The 17,229-nt window shown below is 34.1% G+C and overlaps 1 protein-coding gene and 1 non-coding gene across 2 annotated transcripts in view; both read right to left on the bottom strand.

The window, feature by feature from the left end:
• Positions 1–17,229, bottom strand: part of Lrch2 (leucine rich repeats and calponin homology domain containing 2) — a 127,993-nt gene that overhangs the window by 6,235 nt on the left and 104,529 nt on the right. Inside the window, exons 18-23 of the mRNA XM_010603119.2 lie at positions 10,351–10,395; positions 6,912–6,962; positions 4,123–4,180; positions 3,284–3,396; positions 2,962–3,099; positions 2,558–2,635 (exon numbers count right to left, since the gene is read on the bottom strand). Of these exons, the coding sequence (XP_010601421.2) occupies positions 2,558–2,635; positions 2,962–3,099; positions 3,284–3,396; positions 4,123–4,180; positions 6,912–6,962; positions 10,351–10,395 (483 nt within the window). The remainder of the gene's footprint in view (positions 1–2,557; positions 2,636–2,961; positions 3,100–3,283; positions 3,397–4,122; positions 4,181–6,911; positions 6,963–10,350; positions 10,396–17,229) is intronic.
• Positions 6,196–6,323, bottom strand: LOC117284870. Its single transcript, XR_004515940.1, has one exon. It is a non-coding gene; the product is annotated as a small nucleolar RNA SNORA35 (small nucleolar RNA).

The raw sequence follows: 17,229 nt of genomic DNA on the forward strand, positions 1-17,229 counted from the left end.
AAAAAAAAAAAAAAAAAAAAAAAAAACCAAGAAAAAAATCTTATTCACAAATGTTCACAGCAGCATTATTAATAATAAACAATGAATGGAAATAAACCAAATGTCTACCCACTGATAAACAGATAAAATGTGCTATACACATACGATGGAATAATCACTTAGCTATAATAAGAAATGAATTGCAGATTTATGCTACAACATGGAAGAACCTTGAAAACAGTAACTCTATGTGAAAGAAGCAGACAGAAGACTTCGTATTATATGACTTCATTATATGTAAGGTTCAGAATAAGAAAATTCACAGAGACTGAATATGGAAAGGACCACCAATGGACAAGAGATTTCTTTCTAGGCAAACAAAATATTCTGTTCTTAAAGATTATTGTGATTGTTGCCCAACCCTGTCACTATATTAAAAGCCACTTAATTATACAATTTAAATAAGTGAATATTATGAAATATTAATTATATTTCAATAAAGATGATTGAAAAAAATAAATTCATGTGCTAAATCCCAGGCTAAAAACAACCAGACCTGTACCTTTCACCATATACAAAAATTAACTCAAAATTGATAATAGAGATAGATGTAAAACCCAATATTATAAAACTTCTAGAAGTAAACACACAAAAATCTGTGACCTTGAGTTTGACACAAAAGAAAACCCATTAAAAAATCAACAAATTATATGTCAAAAACTTTAACTGTAGCTCTTTGAAAGACAATCTAAAAAGAATAAAAAGACAATCCAAAAAGTGGGATACAATATCTGTGAATAAAACACCTCATAAAGAAATTTATCCACAACTTACGAAGAAATCTCAAACTTAATCCTAAGAAAACAAATGACCCAATTAAAATATAGAAGATTAGAAAGTTTACTTCAAAAAAGGAGATATGCAGATGGAAAGCAAGCCCTTGGGAAAAAGTAACCCTTTGGAAAGATGATCGATGTCATTAATCGGCAGGGATATGCAAATTAAAGCTACCTTAGCAAGCCAATATATATCTATTATAATAACTAAACATTTAAAAAGACTGACTATACTGAAGTAGTGAGGAGGTAGATAAAATGAACTCTCATATACTACTGATAGTAATAGTAATTTGAAATAATACAATTATTTTGGATAAGAATTTTGTACTTTCTTAAAATGTTAGGCATGTACCTATTATAAATTCCTGTTTTTCCATAGCTAAGCATTTACTCAAAATTAAAGAATATATCCATACAAAGACTTGTGCATAGCAGCTTTATTTTTAGTAGTCCCTAAAGCTGGAAACCTCTGAAGTGTCTATCAAAGGTCAAATGAACAATGAATTGTGGGATATTTCACATAAAAAAGGAATTTCTATTTATACAGGTAGCAACACAAACTAATCTTAAAATAATTATTCCAAGTGAAAGTAAAAAAAAGTCAATTTTGATGTTTCAGATATTATGCTACTAAGATTTCCATTAGGTGTTTTCAATAAAGTTTTGAAATGCTATTACTCTGATACAGCCTAATATTCCAGGCAGTCTATCTACAAATTTACAAAGGAATCTAAATGTGGAATATATCATTTTACTTCTATGAAACTCAACTATATGCAAACTAATCTATAATGACAGAAAGCAGATTAGTAGGTGCCTGGAAAAGAAAGAATTGCAGGACAGTAAGAAACCATGGGGAATAATGGATATGTTCATTACTTTGATTGTGGTGATGATTTCATGATCTATGCATGTATTAAGACTTAGCAGGGGTAGAGATATGGATCAGCGGTAGAGCGCGGGCCTGACATGTATGAAGCCCTAGGTTCAAGTCCCAGAACCCCCCAAAATCCAAATTGTGCATTTTACTGTATTTCAATTATACCTAAATAAATCTGTTACAAATTAGAAAATATCCTAGAACAAAAATAATTAAATAGAAAAGTACTGTATATTACTCCTTTTAAATTTATGGAAAAACATGTCAAAACTAAAAATAAAACTCCTAAAATAGAAATGGCAAGGCACGTATAACATCAAAATAGCTAAGAAAAACAAACTTTCCCAAATTTTCTATTTATAGTACTACTCTAATCATTAATTTTTTAATTGTTAATTTTATAATACTACAATTTTCATGTGAATCATAAGCCAATTCTTACAAATTTCAGTTGTCAATTGCAGATATTATAATATGCTACTAAGATTTCCAATTTGACATTTTCATTACATTTTAAAATGCTGTTAATCTGGTGCACTCTCATCTGCCACTCAGAGTCTATCCACGAATTTACAAAGGAATTTAATACCATCCTTCCAATAGAAAAACATGATAGGAGTAATGGCATCACAACCAAACTACAGTATGGCTACTAATTTATTCCATACAGGTAGCTGTTTTAGAAATGAATTTAAAGCAGCCTCAAACATTTAATAGATAGCTGAAGCTTACTAGAGGGTACCAAGAGAAACTATTAATTTTCATATTTGGAAAATATTATTCATTGCTATTGAGAACACTCTAGCTTTCATGTAACAAATTAATATTTAAATGACCATTTTGTTAGGTAAATAATTACCTGTGAGACACCAAGCTTTTTACAAGCATCAAGAAAATTTTCTACATTTCTTCGACATTTTGCCATGCTCAGCTTTGGCTGTAAAGTACAAGAGGGAAAAGATGCATTTCAAGCATTTTTATACAGAAATTAATTAAAAGTGAATTTATTGAAGTATATTATTTAACATTTATTTATTTTATTTATTTATTGTTTTGGTTTTTTGAGACAGGGTCTTACTATGTAGTTGAGACTGACCTGGAACTCACTATGTAGTCCAGGCTGGACTTGAACTCACAGCGATCCTCCTGCCTCAGCAACCCGAGTACTGGGATTATAGGTATGGGCCACCATGCCCAGCTATTTAACATTTTAATAAGCTATATTTTCCTTTGTAGAATAGACAAACTATAGACATAACTCACCACTGCTGGCGATGGAACATGAATACTAGCTACAGAGCATGGCCTTATGTGATTGGCTAAATGGCAAAGAACAACACCATCCATCAGTGCAGCTCCAATGTCATCAGGCAAAATTACTTTTAACCTGGATTCAAGATTCTATAAAGAAAAAATGAGTATAAATCGCAAATACTCTATTTAAACATATGTCATATATTTATACTACTAATGGTTATATGATCTAAAAATTGTAAAGAGCAATGAAAAAAACCATTGTACCTTATCAGTTTTCTAAGCTAAAGCAATTTCTAGAAAGCTGATCTGAAAGGTTAATCTGACTTACATTACGAAGTTGTCGTATTTGCTCTCGCTCTTCTCGTAAATGTTCCATCTTTCTTCTCATTGTAAATCCTGGATCTGCTGCCCCATATTCTTGGCGAGATGAGCGGCTAAAAGCTTTATAAAAACAGAAATTTCCAAACTTGTTACAAAGCTAATAAAAGGAAAAGGCATTGATGGGGAAAGAAATGATAGAATCGGTACAAATTACATAAACCACTAATACTTATTAATACAGCCTAAATATTTTTCTAATATATGTTTGAATTCTACATAATTGAAAGCAATAGGGAGCACAAGTGTAATGATTTCTACCACCTACACATGTTCTTAAACATATGGTATTAGAAATTCATGACCCAGGTACAAAGTGATTATTGAACATGTCAGCCATTTATTTTAAAGAAAAAAAATTATTCTTGAAGGTCAATATAGTTATTTGATAAAAAACTGTAATTCAATATCTTGCCAAGGAACATGGATCCATTTTCCTCTGGGCATTCCAAGTTTGAAAAGACACTTATTTAAAACCACAAAGTAATGGAGATCTACAATTTCAAACAGTGTTTGGTCTGCTGGCAGAGTACTCATTCTAAAAGCAATCACAGAAGAATAGAAATACGACTTCAGTATATCTAAGGCCAAAAGGTAAGGTTTTAGGAGCTCAACGGTAAAGAGGAAGAAAATAATGGAAATGGGAATTGGAAAGACAAGGTTAGTGGAAAGTTATTTTTAGGAGAAGGGAAAGAAACTGTGTACTTAAAAACCGTGAAATTATGGCATTTAAACTGGGAAATTCCAGTTTTAGATAAAAACACATTTTATTCAAAAATATGTATTTACCTGATCTAGGCTTCAATCCAAAGGGACCATGTGAAAAACCATCAGTTCTGTCATATTCCTAAAATCAGAAAATAAATCTCTTCATTCAAAATAATCAAGGTATATATTCATATCTGTCCCAATTTTGAGAATTACCTTTCTTTCGTTTTTCTTTTTTTTTTTTTTGGTACTGGGGATTGAACTCTGGTTCTTGCACTTGCAAGGCAGGTCACTGAACCGCTGAGCTAAATCCCCAGCCCCTAATTACTTTTTTTTCTATGATTAATGGAAAAGAGAAAGGCAGCTACATTTCAATTCAAATTAATAACATGTCACTTTTAAAAAGTCAATACATAAGCCAGCTGTGGTGGTGCAGATGTTTAATTCCAGCACTTGGGAGGCTGAGGCAGATCACCATGAGTTCAAGGCCAGCCTGAGCTACATAGGGAGACTTTGTCTTTAAAAAAAAAAAAAGTCAACAAGTATTTGCTAATTGACCAGACTATGCCTTTAAATACTTTGTTCTCATAGGATGATGAAAATGAAAAGATCATTACCAAAGTATATAAAATAGATTTAAAAAGATTAAAGTCTCCAAAGTAATGAAGTACAGTACATTGTACCCAAAGATTTATAAATTTACTAACACTTATTTTGTATCTACTATTAACTTGATACTTAACTGTTTCAAGTCAAGTATCTTTATTCGTAGATAATCCAAGGCCAATTTACATATTTATATTAAAAGGGATTATAGAATAATACACCACGATATATTATTTCAAAGTCCTTGTTTCAAAGTCCTTTCTCACATTGTGGTGTGCTACAGAAGGTTATGTGTCATTTGAAACAAGCCTGAATTTAAGAGTCAGAAAGCTTAGGCTCTATCTTGAGCCTTTACTTTTTCTGCAATTGATTCTTCACCTTTCAACTGGGATTACTGAGAACATTAAATGAAGTAATTATATGAAAGTTCTTTGTGAACCACAAAATGATAAAATAATGTAATCCAAGCAGCATCTTATTTAATCTGTGAAATAACTCTATTAAGTAGGTAGGACCTAGGCTGTAGTCAATTCTCTGCTTCTATTGGTTGATTGGGCTCTTTGGGAGAGTTATCTGCTGCTTCAGCTGTAAAATGATGAAGACGAAACTTAGTCACGGGATGACTTTTAGGTACAAATCTAAGGGCAGGAAAATTGTTGAAGTACTATACTAATTGGTTTTACCATTTTTTTCACATCAAATTGAAGCAATCAATTCTGGAACATCTGAATCTTCTACTGCTAAAGTTCAAGTTGGATGCTAGCTGAACTACAAAAACACATGCTCATCACCCTATCCACTCACAGCCTTACAGTTTGTTTTCATTTTTTTGGTTAGTTACAAATTTCTATACAAAAATTTTACTTATCTGAATGCAAGCACAAATATATTATAAAAGCAACATAAATTATCTGAGAAAATTGGCACTAATACTTTCCTCTATAAATATAAACTGTAAAAATTGTAAAAGAACTAGCAAAACAAGTAGTAGTCACTTATATATTTATCCTTGTTATAACTTAAAGGATTTACAGAAACTGTGACCAAGATTAATTTTAGGATATCCTAATTTAAATTATTTTCTAAAAGCATGTATAATATTTTACCTTCCAGGTAAATAATTTAGAAAACTCATGCCCGATAAATCTATATAAATATTTATAAAGCAAATCACAAAATAATGAGAAAGAACTCTAAGAAAGTAATGACATTTAACATATAGTAAAATATTATCTACATAACCCAAGTTATACAGTGAATTTGGGTCATCTAAACATTTAGGAAAGTGCTGAATTCATCAAATTAATGCACAATTTATTCATTAATGCCAGTATACTTTATAATACTAAATAAGGAATCTAAAATCGAAGAGGTACTGTTTAGAGTGTTTTACATTTAAATCTTTTGTTGCAAAGCCAGAGGTTAAAGTAAATTAGAAAAATCAGTCATTTAAACAATCAGAGTATTTGATCAAAATTTTACAAACTCTGACTTTCATATACTGGTTCTCCCCATGTCAACTGTCCCTTAAGTCTAAAATGCCAGGAAATGTGTAACCTCCTGTCGATAGGAACAACCCACTATAGGGATGTTTCTCGTGGAAAAAGGAAATTTCTTTTGCATTGCTTTCAGACCTAACTGGTTACAAGAAAACCAAAGGCCACTGTACAATGCTAAAGTGCCTTTTCAAATTAAAACTTTAAAGCTGTTAAGATTCAACAGTTATTTTAAAATACAATGGTGCCTCAGTTCATGAACTTGATTCTTTCCACGATTTTGGTAGCAGCCTTGTTGGATGAGAATCAAATCAAATTCAATGGTTAGGTTCACTGTTGACCTTACAGGCAAATTTGATTCAGTTCTCATCCAGTTTGATTTGCGACCAAAACTGTAGGAAGAACTGAGTTTGTGAACTGAGGTTCCACTGTATAGATAAATTAGAAAGCAAATATTTCATAGTGATTTGTTTTGTGATCTACAGATACTTTCCACAGAAAATCACAAACAAGGGATATTTATCATGAATATTTACATAAAAAGAGGGTATTCTTAAAATCTTTCATAGATTAAAGATCTGTATATTGTAACCTACCATAGGTTCTACAATTGAAATTAATAAGTTACTTTGTTAAAAAAAAAAAGATGGTATGTGCAGCAGCACATATACTAAAAAAAAGATGGTAGAAAAGAGGCAAGGAAGAACCCTACAAAAACATATAAATAAACATACAAACATACAAAACATATTAAAACAGAACTTGTACCTCAGATGATACTGGAGATTGTGGTGACATATTAGCATTGTTACTGTCTTGCTAAAATATAAAAATGAAAAGATGAAAGATGAAATTAAAATAGAAAATGATTTAAACATATACTGTAAAAGGAAAACTGAAATTGTTCTGATCAATTGCTAAAGAAAAGAATCTAAAATATACTTCTAGCATTCTGGGACTCAGAATGTGATCTGTGAACCAACAACATAAACATCTTCTGGGACTTTGTTGAAATACAGAATCTCAGGTCCCAACAAAAAATCATAATCTGTGTAAGATTCTGAAGAGATCTTTGGGTATTTTAAAGTTTGTGAAATACTATCTATACACAATAGCAGTGATGTGCTACAATCTGAGACATGTAAGTGAAGGGATGCAAAAATTCCATTACCCCCAATAAGAACTTTTATCAGAAAAATTACGTAAATTAATATAAACTTAGAAATAATTAACTTGAAAAAACATTAAATGAACCATAATTTTTGAATGACTACTCTACTGCCAACCAAATACAAAAATCTTCACATTTAACCTCTTTACACACATGATATTGAACAATTATTCATTCAACAAATACTTATTGGCCACCCACTTTATGTCAGACACTATGCAAGATACTGGGAGTATTGGAATTTAGTAAAATGTCTTCCTTCAAGAATTTTCTAGTCAGGAGGGAAAATAGATCCATGTGTACTGATAATAAAACATTCTCACTCTCTGATGGCATATTATTAGGCACAGATAAAGCCATGTTAGGCGATGGAGAGAGGAGCAGGGGAGTATGAAAAAGGCAAGTTTCCTGAGGAAGTAAACCTCAGTGAAAGCTGGGTGCAGTAGTGCATGCCTGTACTTTCAGCTACTCCAGAGGCTGAGGCAGAAGAATTTCTTGAGCCAAGGAGTTTGAGGGACAGTGTAATGAGACTCTGTCTCAAAAAACAAAGCCTCAGTAAAAACTGAGTGTTTATGAGAAAAAGATGTGAGAGGATAATAACAACGACACAAAAGCAATAACTGGAAAGATGAAGACAGAAAGAATTTTTGAGCAGTTCTTTAGAGAGTACAGTGAAAAGATGGAAACCTGTGAGTTGAGGCTGATGTGCTAAGCAAAGCCTTGATCAAAAGAGACACAGAATTTACCCTTAAAGTTATGGGGAGAAATGGAAGATTTCTGAGCAAGTAAATGGCCCACACTTATATGTGTGGTCCTTGAAACAACCTTTCTAGCTACAGTGAAAATGGACCAGAGAAAAGAAGAAAATCAAAGAAGCTACCACAGCAATCCAGGCAAGAAATGATGGAAAGGAAGGTAGAGAATGTATGCAAAATATTTTAGTTCCAGTAAATAAACAAATCATATTAAGATATTGAGGCAGACAGGACAAAAAATGAATATAAGAGGAGGAGCAGCCAAGTTGAATTCTAGCTTGGTATTCAGTAAATGTTTTCTATAAAAGCCTAGAGTAAATATTTTCAGTTTTGTTGTCCATATGGTCTCTGTGGCAACTATTCAACTCTGCAACTGTAATGTAAAAGCAATCATTGGCATGGCTCTTTCCCAATAAAACTTTATTTACAAACCCAGCAAGAAGGTTTCACCAATTTCTGCTTTAGTGGGATGACAGATGGTGATTCCACCAACTCAAATCTCAACCTTTACTGCACATTAAACTCACACAAGAAATTCTAAACAGTTCATTGACCAGGCCACTCGACATTATCCCAGGGCCAACTTCATCTGAGTATCTGGGCTGAGATACAAGCACCAGTATTCTTTAAAGCTTATAGGTAAATTTAAAATGCAGCTAAGGCTGAAAACCATTGCACCAACTGAAAAAAAAAGTGTTTAGAAGTAAAAATTAAAAAAAACAAATGAACATACTAAGCTCTAGGTGGGTGTATGAGATATATTTAGCAGAGATTCTAAGCAGGTAGTGAGAGAGGAGATCACCCCTCCATATAGAAGTGGACAACTATGAGTTAACGGTGTTATCAGACAACTATGTGTTAACTGTGTTATTAGGCAACTATGGGTTAACTAGGTAACTATGCTCTTTGTAGCATGTACCATGACAACTTCTGTAATCTGTCACCAAAGGAGCGTAACGGACTCAGAAAGTCCTGCCAGAACTCCTTCCTCTCCCCACTCCACTGCTCTGCTGTGTGTAAATCCTGCTTGCTATATTCCCAGGGAAACTCCAATGGAATTAAGCTTCACAGATGTAACAAGAGGTATATAGGAAGCGCAAACTTCTCTTTGGAGCTCTTGAGACTGGCAGGAGTCACTTGCTAAGCCACCAGCATCATTAAAAGCCACTTTTTGCTCCTATCTTTAGGTTAAAGAGTTAGTGTGCTGGTGTCCTCACTCTTCCCTACTTCAGCAGCAGATGGGTCAGAGACTCTGGGGGGAAGACTGGACTAGAAACAAAATTGAGAGGTAGCAGCAGGTACACAAGTGTTATTTACAGAAATCTTGCCAAGCTGATAAAGTCACCCTAGAGACAATACAGTAGGCTCTCACTGGGGAACACTTATATTTAAGGGGAAAACATTTGCAGATCTAGTACAACAGAAAGCTATGGCCAAGTATATAGGAATTGACTGTGTTCACAAACTAGGTAAATATTACAATTCATACCCACACAAAACATGCTATTCAGGCTTAACCATAGATAGCAACAGTAAAACTACAACCAGGTTTGGCATAACTGTCATTTTTTTTAATTCCAGTAAATCCTACTGGGATAAAGCACATGGAGAAATATAGGCATTTGAGCTGAAGAAAAAGAAATCATCTACTTCTATTATTTTTGTGTGGTTTTGTTTACTAAAAATAAAGGCATTTTTAGAAATCCTGCGAAGTATCCAATATCAAATTAACTACCAATTTCCTCAACCAAAAAAATACACAAAACTTAGGTATTTATTGTGATGAGAATGTATCATTTCAGCAATGCTAGTCTGCTACACAGCTTAACCAGGTGCAACAGAAAAGTTTATAGTAATATATCAACTATATGAATGTAATTAAAATTTTTAAAATACTGCACAGAATTTGTGCAAAGAATTTCTAAAAGGAGTTCCTAAAAAAAAAAAAAAAAAAAAAAAACTCCACTGACTTCCACAATGTTTTAAGAAGCTAAAAGATGGGAAAAGGTAGCAAATTTAAATTCATGGATTATACGCCTAAGACAAATGATAATAAAATTCCAAAACTAATCTATTTGAAATTCTCTTCTACAAGACATATAGAAATTATATGATTAGATTAATAACAGTATGACAATGCCCAGAAATTTTTATTATTAGAGAAAGCCATGCACTAAACCCATAACAATGACACCAAAAGATGAATTGTATTTCACTGATCGAGCCAGTTAAACATGAAAAGTGAACATTTCAAATAATTATTAATATTACTTTTTCTCACCTCATCATTTTCATTGCCACTTGAACTCTTCCTCATTGATTTGTACTGAAAAATATTAAAAACACATACTTTATTTTTTTGATCATCATCTACTAGCAAATTACCTGTGAAGTTTATTCATATTTTGGTAATTTTATTAAATTATCTGATATTAAATTTAAATATATAACCAGTTGAAACAGTTCTACTAATACACATAATGCTTTCTATGTACAAAAGTGCAAAAGTACTGTTTTAAGTGCTTTCAATGTATTAAGTAAAATTTCCTTCCCAAGCCAATCCCATTTCCCATTCTTTCAGGTTTGTGACCTGTGGGTTGTGTTCTTTCTTAATTCATTATATCCAGTATGTCCTCAGGTCAATTATTTTAAAATCTTTCTCTTATTTATATTTTCTGAATTCTCACAACTATCATCCTATCCCAGGCACTCATTATCTCTCAGCTGGTCTGTAATCTAACTTTTCTAAGATGTCACCTATTACTAAGAAATGTACTGATTCCACCTTTTAAAAGAACACTACATTAAACTTACATGCTAATTATATAATAATAGTAATAACGATAATAGCTAACACAGCAGTGTTTACTAAATACCAGTACTGATTCAAGTGCCTTATATGTATTAACCATTTAATCTACATAACAATCTTACAAGGTAGGTCTATTAATCCAGTTTCACAATGACATACAAAGATAACATATTCAATATAAAAAAGATTAGCATGTGTCAAAATGCTTCTTAGAATCAAGTAAATACAGTATGATAACCACTGGAGTTCTGATTCCTGCTTAGAAGTGATTCTCAAACCAGTGGTAGACTGTGCTTCTGCTTGCAACTCATGACTGTCCTACTGAAAAATGTACTAACTTTTAGATTATAACAAAACCTTTTTGCCTGATACTCAAGGTTTTATTTAATGGTCCCCTTTACATTATCTTCCATAATTCTTGGAAAAATAATCTACCTAATATTTTAACCACACACTGGGGAGTAAACTGTGTTCGGAATTACAAATATAAGATATGTTCCTTTACTGTCTCTCCTTTGAGAACTGTAATTAAACTTTCCAGCCAATTCCAGAAACAGCTTCAATATACTTTCAACCCAGTGTTCCAGAAAGCCACTGACTGAAGTCTGCATGAGAGAAGAAAAAAAGCATTTAGGCAAGATCCTTGCTAGTCAATTATTTTTGGTTCTATTCCATTTTGTGAAATAGTGACATTTAAGTGAATAATATGTTAATATTTATTAAATGATTATGCTGTTGCAAGTGCTATTTAAGCATTGTATGTTATTAAATAATTTAGTAGTTATAACACTCTTATAAGGGAAAGTCCTATTAGACTCATTTACAGATTGCAAAAAGTAATAAGCTGAGAAAGATTACATGACTTGCCAGAGTCACACAGTAAGTATTCAAGTAAGAGCTAAGTGATTTGATTCTAAAAGCTCAAGCAATATACTACACTCATGTCTAAATCTTGAATGATTACTAGGAATATTCCAGAAATAAAAGGGCTAATAGTCATTCTCAGACGAGGAAAACACAAAGAAATGAAAAAGCACCGCCTATGTGTAAAACAAAAAGTAGGTCAGTGAGGCTGGTGAGGAGAGTGAATTGTGGTAGATAATGAAATGTAGAGAAGAAATAAGGAATGGTCCATGAATATTTTTTTTTTCGTACTAGAGATCAAACTTGGGTCCTTGCACTTGTGAGGCAGGTGGCGGTACCACTAAGCTAAATCCCCGGCCCTGGTCCATGAAATTTTGAGAAGTGCACATTCTATCATATTGGTAACATAAAAAAATTTATGCCAGGTATTGCTCCAAGGGATTTATGAAAGGGGAAATATTAAGAAAATATTACAATTTTCCAGACAAAAAGTGTAAGTGTTCCAACAAATATAAAGGCAGTAGAGGTAGAGGTGAATACGAAAATATTAGCAATGACGATGACTAGAATAAACTTATTGTAAATTTGATTGGATTATGAGACTCCTATAGAGGTGGCTTGATTGTGAGCGTGCTAACCTCTTCAATAAATCAATACACTGATGTGTTCAAGGCTGAATGGGCTAATGGGAGGTGGAAACTACTGGGGTCATGCTTTTGAAGGCTGCGTCTTTTCTCTGACTGGTTTGTGCTCACTGCTTCTTGGGTGCTATGAATTAAGCAGCTTTCCTCTGCCACGCCCTTCCAACTATGACATTTTTGCCTTATCAGAAGCCTAAAAGCAGTGGAGCCCAGCTGACTAGAGACAGAAACCATGAACCAAAATAAATCTTTCCTCCTCTAAGGTGACTTTCTTAGATACTTGGTAAGTGACAAAAAGCTGATTAATACAGTGAGAAACTAGATAAGAAGAATAAAAGAGGACAGAGGTATAGAGCTTAGACAATGGAGGATACATTACTACCACTGACTAAAATAAACAGAGGAGGAGAGAGTTTGATCATATGGGGTGGGGAGAAGAGACATATTAAATTTAAAATATATGTAAGGCATCCAGACGATTAGAAACACAAGTTTAGAGAACAGATGTTATGGGATGTAAATTTAGATTCAGTAGAATATAACAATTATCTGGAGCCATTAACACTCCAGAGAAAGCTTTTAGATTAATAAAGAGGACACTACTCTAACAGCAATCAGAAGAAAAATTGAAGAACATCAAAAGGGTATAAAAAGAATCAGGGAATATTGATTCATTTCTCCTTTCCCTTCTCTTACTTTGCTTCCTTCCCTCCCTCCTCTTCTTCTGAGGAAGCTCCTTTCACAGGTAGGTAAGTGTTCTACCACTGAGATACATCCCTGGCCCTACTGTGGCTATAAGGACACTAAATTTTGTCTGCTAGAGTAATAATGTTCAGAACAGTGGCTTGGGAATCTAAAAGAGTTAATGTAATTCTCCTACCATGATTTATTTACTGAAATAATCTGACCCAATTTATCTTCTTGCTTACATACAGGCCAATAGGCTGGTATTTTTTTTACTTGGATTCAGGGGCTTATCTGAAAAAAAATGCTACCCTGAATTAGTCTTGGCAACTGAAATTTAAAAATGAAGAGCTGAATCACACACACACACACACACACACACACACACACAGGTATATATACATAAACACTTTTAGTACTGAAAAACAGCTCAAAAATAAATTACCATGGGACAGAAACAAAGAAATTGTGTGGCTTAGTCATTTATGTATATTAGGATGAAGTCGAACAGAAGCCTTGTATGTTTGAAAATGCAGCAAGCTGAAGGAACTATCACTGTCCAGAAATAATTTGGTATAAACTTACTTAATTCTGTATTTTACTCTTTAATGAACTACAGATACAGATTAGGTTCAGCAACAGACCCTGTAAATAATCTTTTTGATTCCCAGGAAATCTGTGATTAAGTTTCTTTTCTATCTTTGAGAGAAACTTTCTGAGGATCAATGCAACAGATTGGAAGATGCAGAAAGAACTCCAAACACACTCAGCCACCTCATCTTTAACAAAAGAGCCAAACACCTTCACTGGAAGAAAGATAGCCTCTTTAATAAACAGTGCTATTTACTAGCTTTACAAGTAAAGCTAGTATTTACTATTTACTGGCTTTCCACATGTCGAAGACTAAAACTAGACCCATACCTTTCACCATACCCTAACCTAAAATCAAAATGGATCAAAGATCTAAATATTAAAACAGGAACACTAGATCTGCTAGAAGATGCAAGAGATAAAACTCTTGAAGATGTTGGTATAGACAAAGACTTTATGAACTAAATCCTGATTGCACAGAAATATCACAAAGAATCAACATCTCATGTCACTAAAAAGCTTTTGTACAGCAAAAGAAACCACCAGCAGAATGAAGAAACAACTCACAGTGTGGGAAAATATTTTGCCAGCTGTTCCTCAGACAAAGGACAAATATCTAGAATATATAAAGAACTCAAAATAATCAGATGCCTCAAATTTAAAGACCCAATACAAAATTGGGCATCTGAAATGAATAGACACTTGGCAGTTGAAGAATTAGAAATGGCAGAAAAATATGAAAAAATGTTCAACATCACTGGTCATTTGAGAGGTGCAAATTAAAATGATGCTGAGGTTCCATCTCACTCTAAAAAGAATGGCTATTATCAAATCAGCCAATAACAAATGCTGGCGGGGCTATGGGGAAAGAGGAACCCTGCTTCAGTGCTGGTGGGAGTGTACACTGGTGCAACCAATGTGGAAATCAGTGTAGAGATTCCTCAAAAAACTAAAATTAGAGGTTCTGTTCAAACCAGCTATTCCCCTTCTTGGTATCTTCCCAAAAGAATTGAAAGCATCATACCATATCTATATATACACACCCATGTTTATAGTGCATAGTTTGTAATAGCTAAATCTTGGAAATGGCCCAAATACCCATCAACTGACAGATGGATAAGGAAGACTTTTTTTAATTCAGTGGAGTATAGTCTTCCACAAAGGATACACTTGAGACATTTCTAGCTAAATGGATTCACCCTGAGACCATACTCTGAAATAAAATAAATTGGACACACCTGATTAAATACAACATCGTTTCTCTGGTGTGAGAATCTATGTACAAAAGATATTGGGAAATAAGAAGAAAATGTTGAAATGAGAAGAGGAAAAAGGGAAGGTGTAGAAGAAAAGGAAAGAAGGGACAAGAAAAAAGAATAGAAGGAAAATGGAAATAAAACTTTTGTAAATAAGGAAGAGAAGCAGGGGTAGTAGAGAGGTGGGGGACAGGATAAAAGGAGAATCAAGATATATAATGCTCAGCCCAGCCTTCATCCAGTGGACCGGTGAGGACTGGCCAGCCACACAAGCTCCTCTACAACATATATCACCCTCCCACACCCTGTGCTCTCAGGCCTCCTGATTGTGCCACTTCCTGGATCCACACTGCAGAGGCACAGGTGGTCATAAAGGTAATTTTACTGAGCTCCAGAAGATAGAACGGAAGTGAGCAAGTGCAATAAAGGGACATCACACCTCCACAGTTGGTAGGTTGGAGGAATCACCACCTTCCATCAGAACTTTGACTATCTTCAGAGTAAGGGCAGAGGAAACCGGTACTAGAACCTTGCAAAGTTCAACCCTGCAGGAGGTCAGGGAGCTCAACCTGAGCCTAGCAGCCAGAATTCAGCCTGAATCTCAGGGGTCTGCCATCGGCTAGCTGAGACAAAATGACTTAGTTCTGCACATGGCTGCGCATATTGTCTATTGTGAGAGCAGAGATATAACCTGAAAGAGGCTCTTCAAATTCTTTTTCTTCTTCTTCCTTTCCTCATCCCATTCTGCAAATTCTTTCTTTATTCTGTCTTCTTTTTCCCACTGAGTCTCTTGCTCCCCCACATTACTCTTATCTCCCTTTTTTGTTCCTGCTCCTGCCCTAATTAGGATTTCTTTATTTTTCTTTCTTTTCTTTTCTTCTCTCTTTTTCTTTCACTCAAGGGTCAAAGGAAACTGAGTCCCTATCATGGTTAAATTGTTATATTCTTGTCTTTGTTCCTGCACATGGTCTTTCCCTCTTGTCTTCAATAGTTTCCTAGAGTTTGTGTGATCATCCTGTGTCCTCCGGCTTCACTTGAAATCTTCTCCTATTCTTCTACCTACCTATTCCTCTCCTCCTAACTCCTTCTAAATTTCCATCCTGGAGGGTAAATTTGATATATCGAAGAGTTTATTCACTATAAACATATTCTGGGCTGTTACTCAATTTTGATTTAATTCACATGGTTTAAAGGTGATAGATTAATAACTACCACAAATGGTCAATTTCTAAGCTGTACTTGATGCTATTGTGTTGCTGATTGATTTAATGAGTTGTCCTTTCTGATATTATGAAAACAAGAGTGTCTATGAGTCAATAGAAACTCAAAACCTAAAGAGCAGCTATATCAGGAAGATCAAAGTGCTAAGCCAGGAATTAAAACAAGGACAGCCCAAAAAGAAAAATAAAAATGAGAAAATACTTAAGCAAGATACAAAGCCACACTTCCAGTTCACCAAAGGGAAACTCTAGGGGAAATGAGGTGGAAAAGTCTGACAATCAACCACCAGGACACCCTGAACTTATAGCACAGGAAGTAACAAAACAGATAAAAAAGGCTCAAGAAAAATTCAAAACAAATAATTTCCCAGATAACTACAGAGATGGTGAGCACAATGAAAGATGTGAATAGCGACTCTAGAACAGAAACTGACCCCCCCAAAAAAAATAGATGAGCTCAAGACCATGAGAGAAGCCATGAAGGCCCATCACAAGAAAACAATGGAAACCATGAATGCCCAACATAGTAAAGAAGTGGAATCCATGAAGCAGATTCAAACAGATATCCAGGAGCTTAAAAACTCTACTGTAAGCATTCATGGCAGGATAAAAGATTGCAAAGATAGAATCTCAGATATAGAAGATAGGATTGCAGACAGTGACCATGAAAAGAGAGGTCTCTAAAAAACAGTAAGGGATCATGAGAAATCGATCCAACAACTCCTGGATGACGCAAAGAAGAATAACATAAGACTGGTAGGAATCCATGAAATAGCAGGAGAAAATACAAATGATTTAAAAAAGCTGTTCACAGAGTAACAGAAAACTTCCCAAACAGAGGGGAAGAATTTGACATACAGATAAGTAAGGGATGTAGGACTCCAACTAGCCATGATCAAAAAAAATCTACCTACCTAGACATATAATAATCAAGATCCCAGAAACCAATAGAAAAACAAAATACTACATGCAGTTAGAGAAAAGAAACACATCGCATGCAAAGGAAAGTCTATCAGAATCACAGCACACTTTTCAACACAAACGCTCAGGTCAAGGAGAGCTTGAAGTGAGGTATTTCAAGCCCTAAGAGAA

The sequence above is a fragment of the Fukomys damarensis genome, unplaced genomic scaffold (assembly GCF_012274545.1).
Source record: "Fukomys damarensis isolate Sample0158 unplaced genomic scaffold, DMR_v1.0_HiC HiC_scaffold_39, whole genome shotgun sequence".
Lineage (NCBI taxonomy): Eukaryota > Metazoa > Chordata > Mammalia > Rodentia > Bathyergidae > Fukomys > Fukomys damarensis.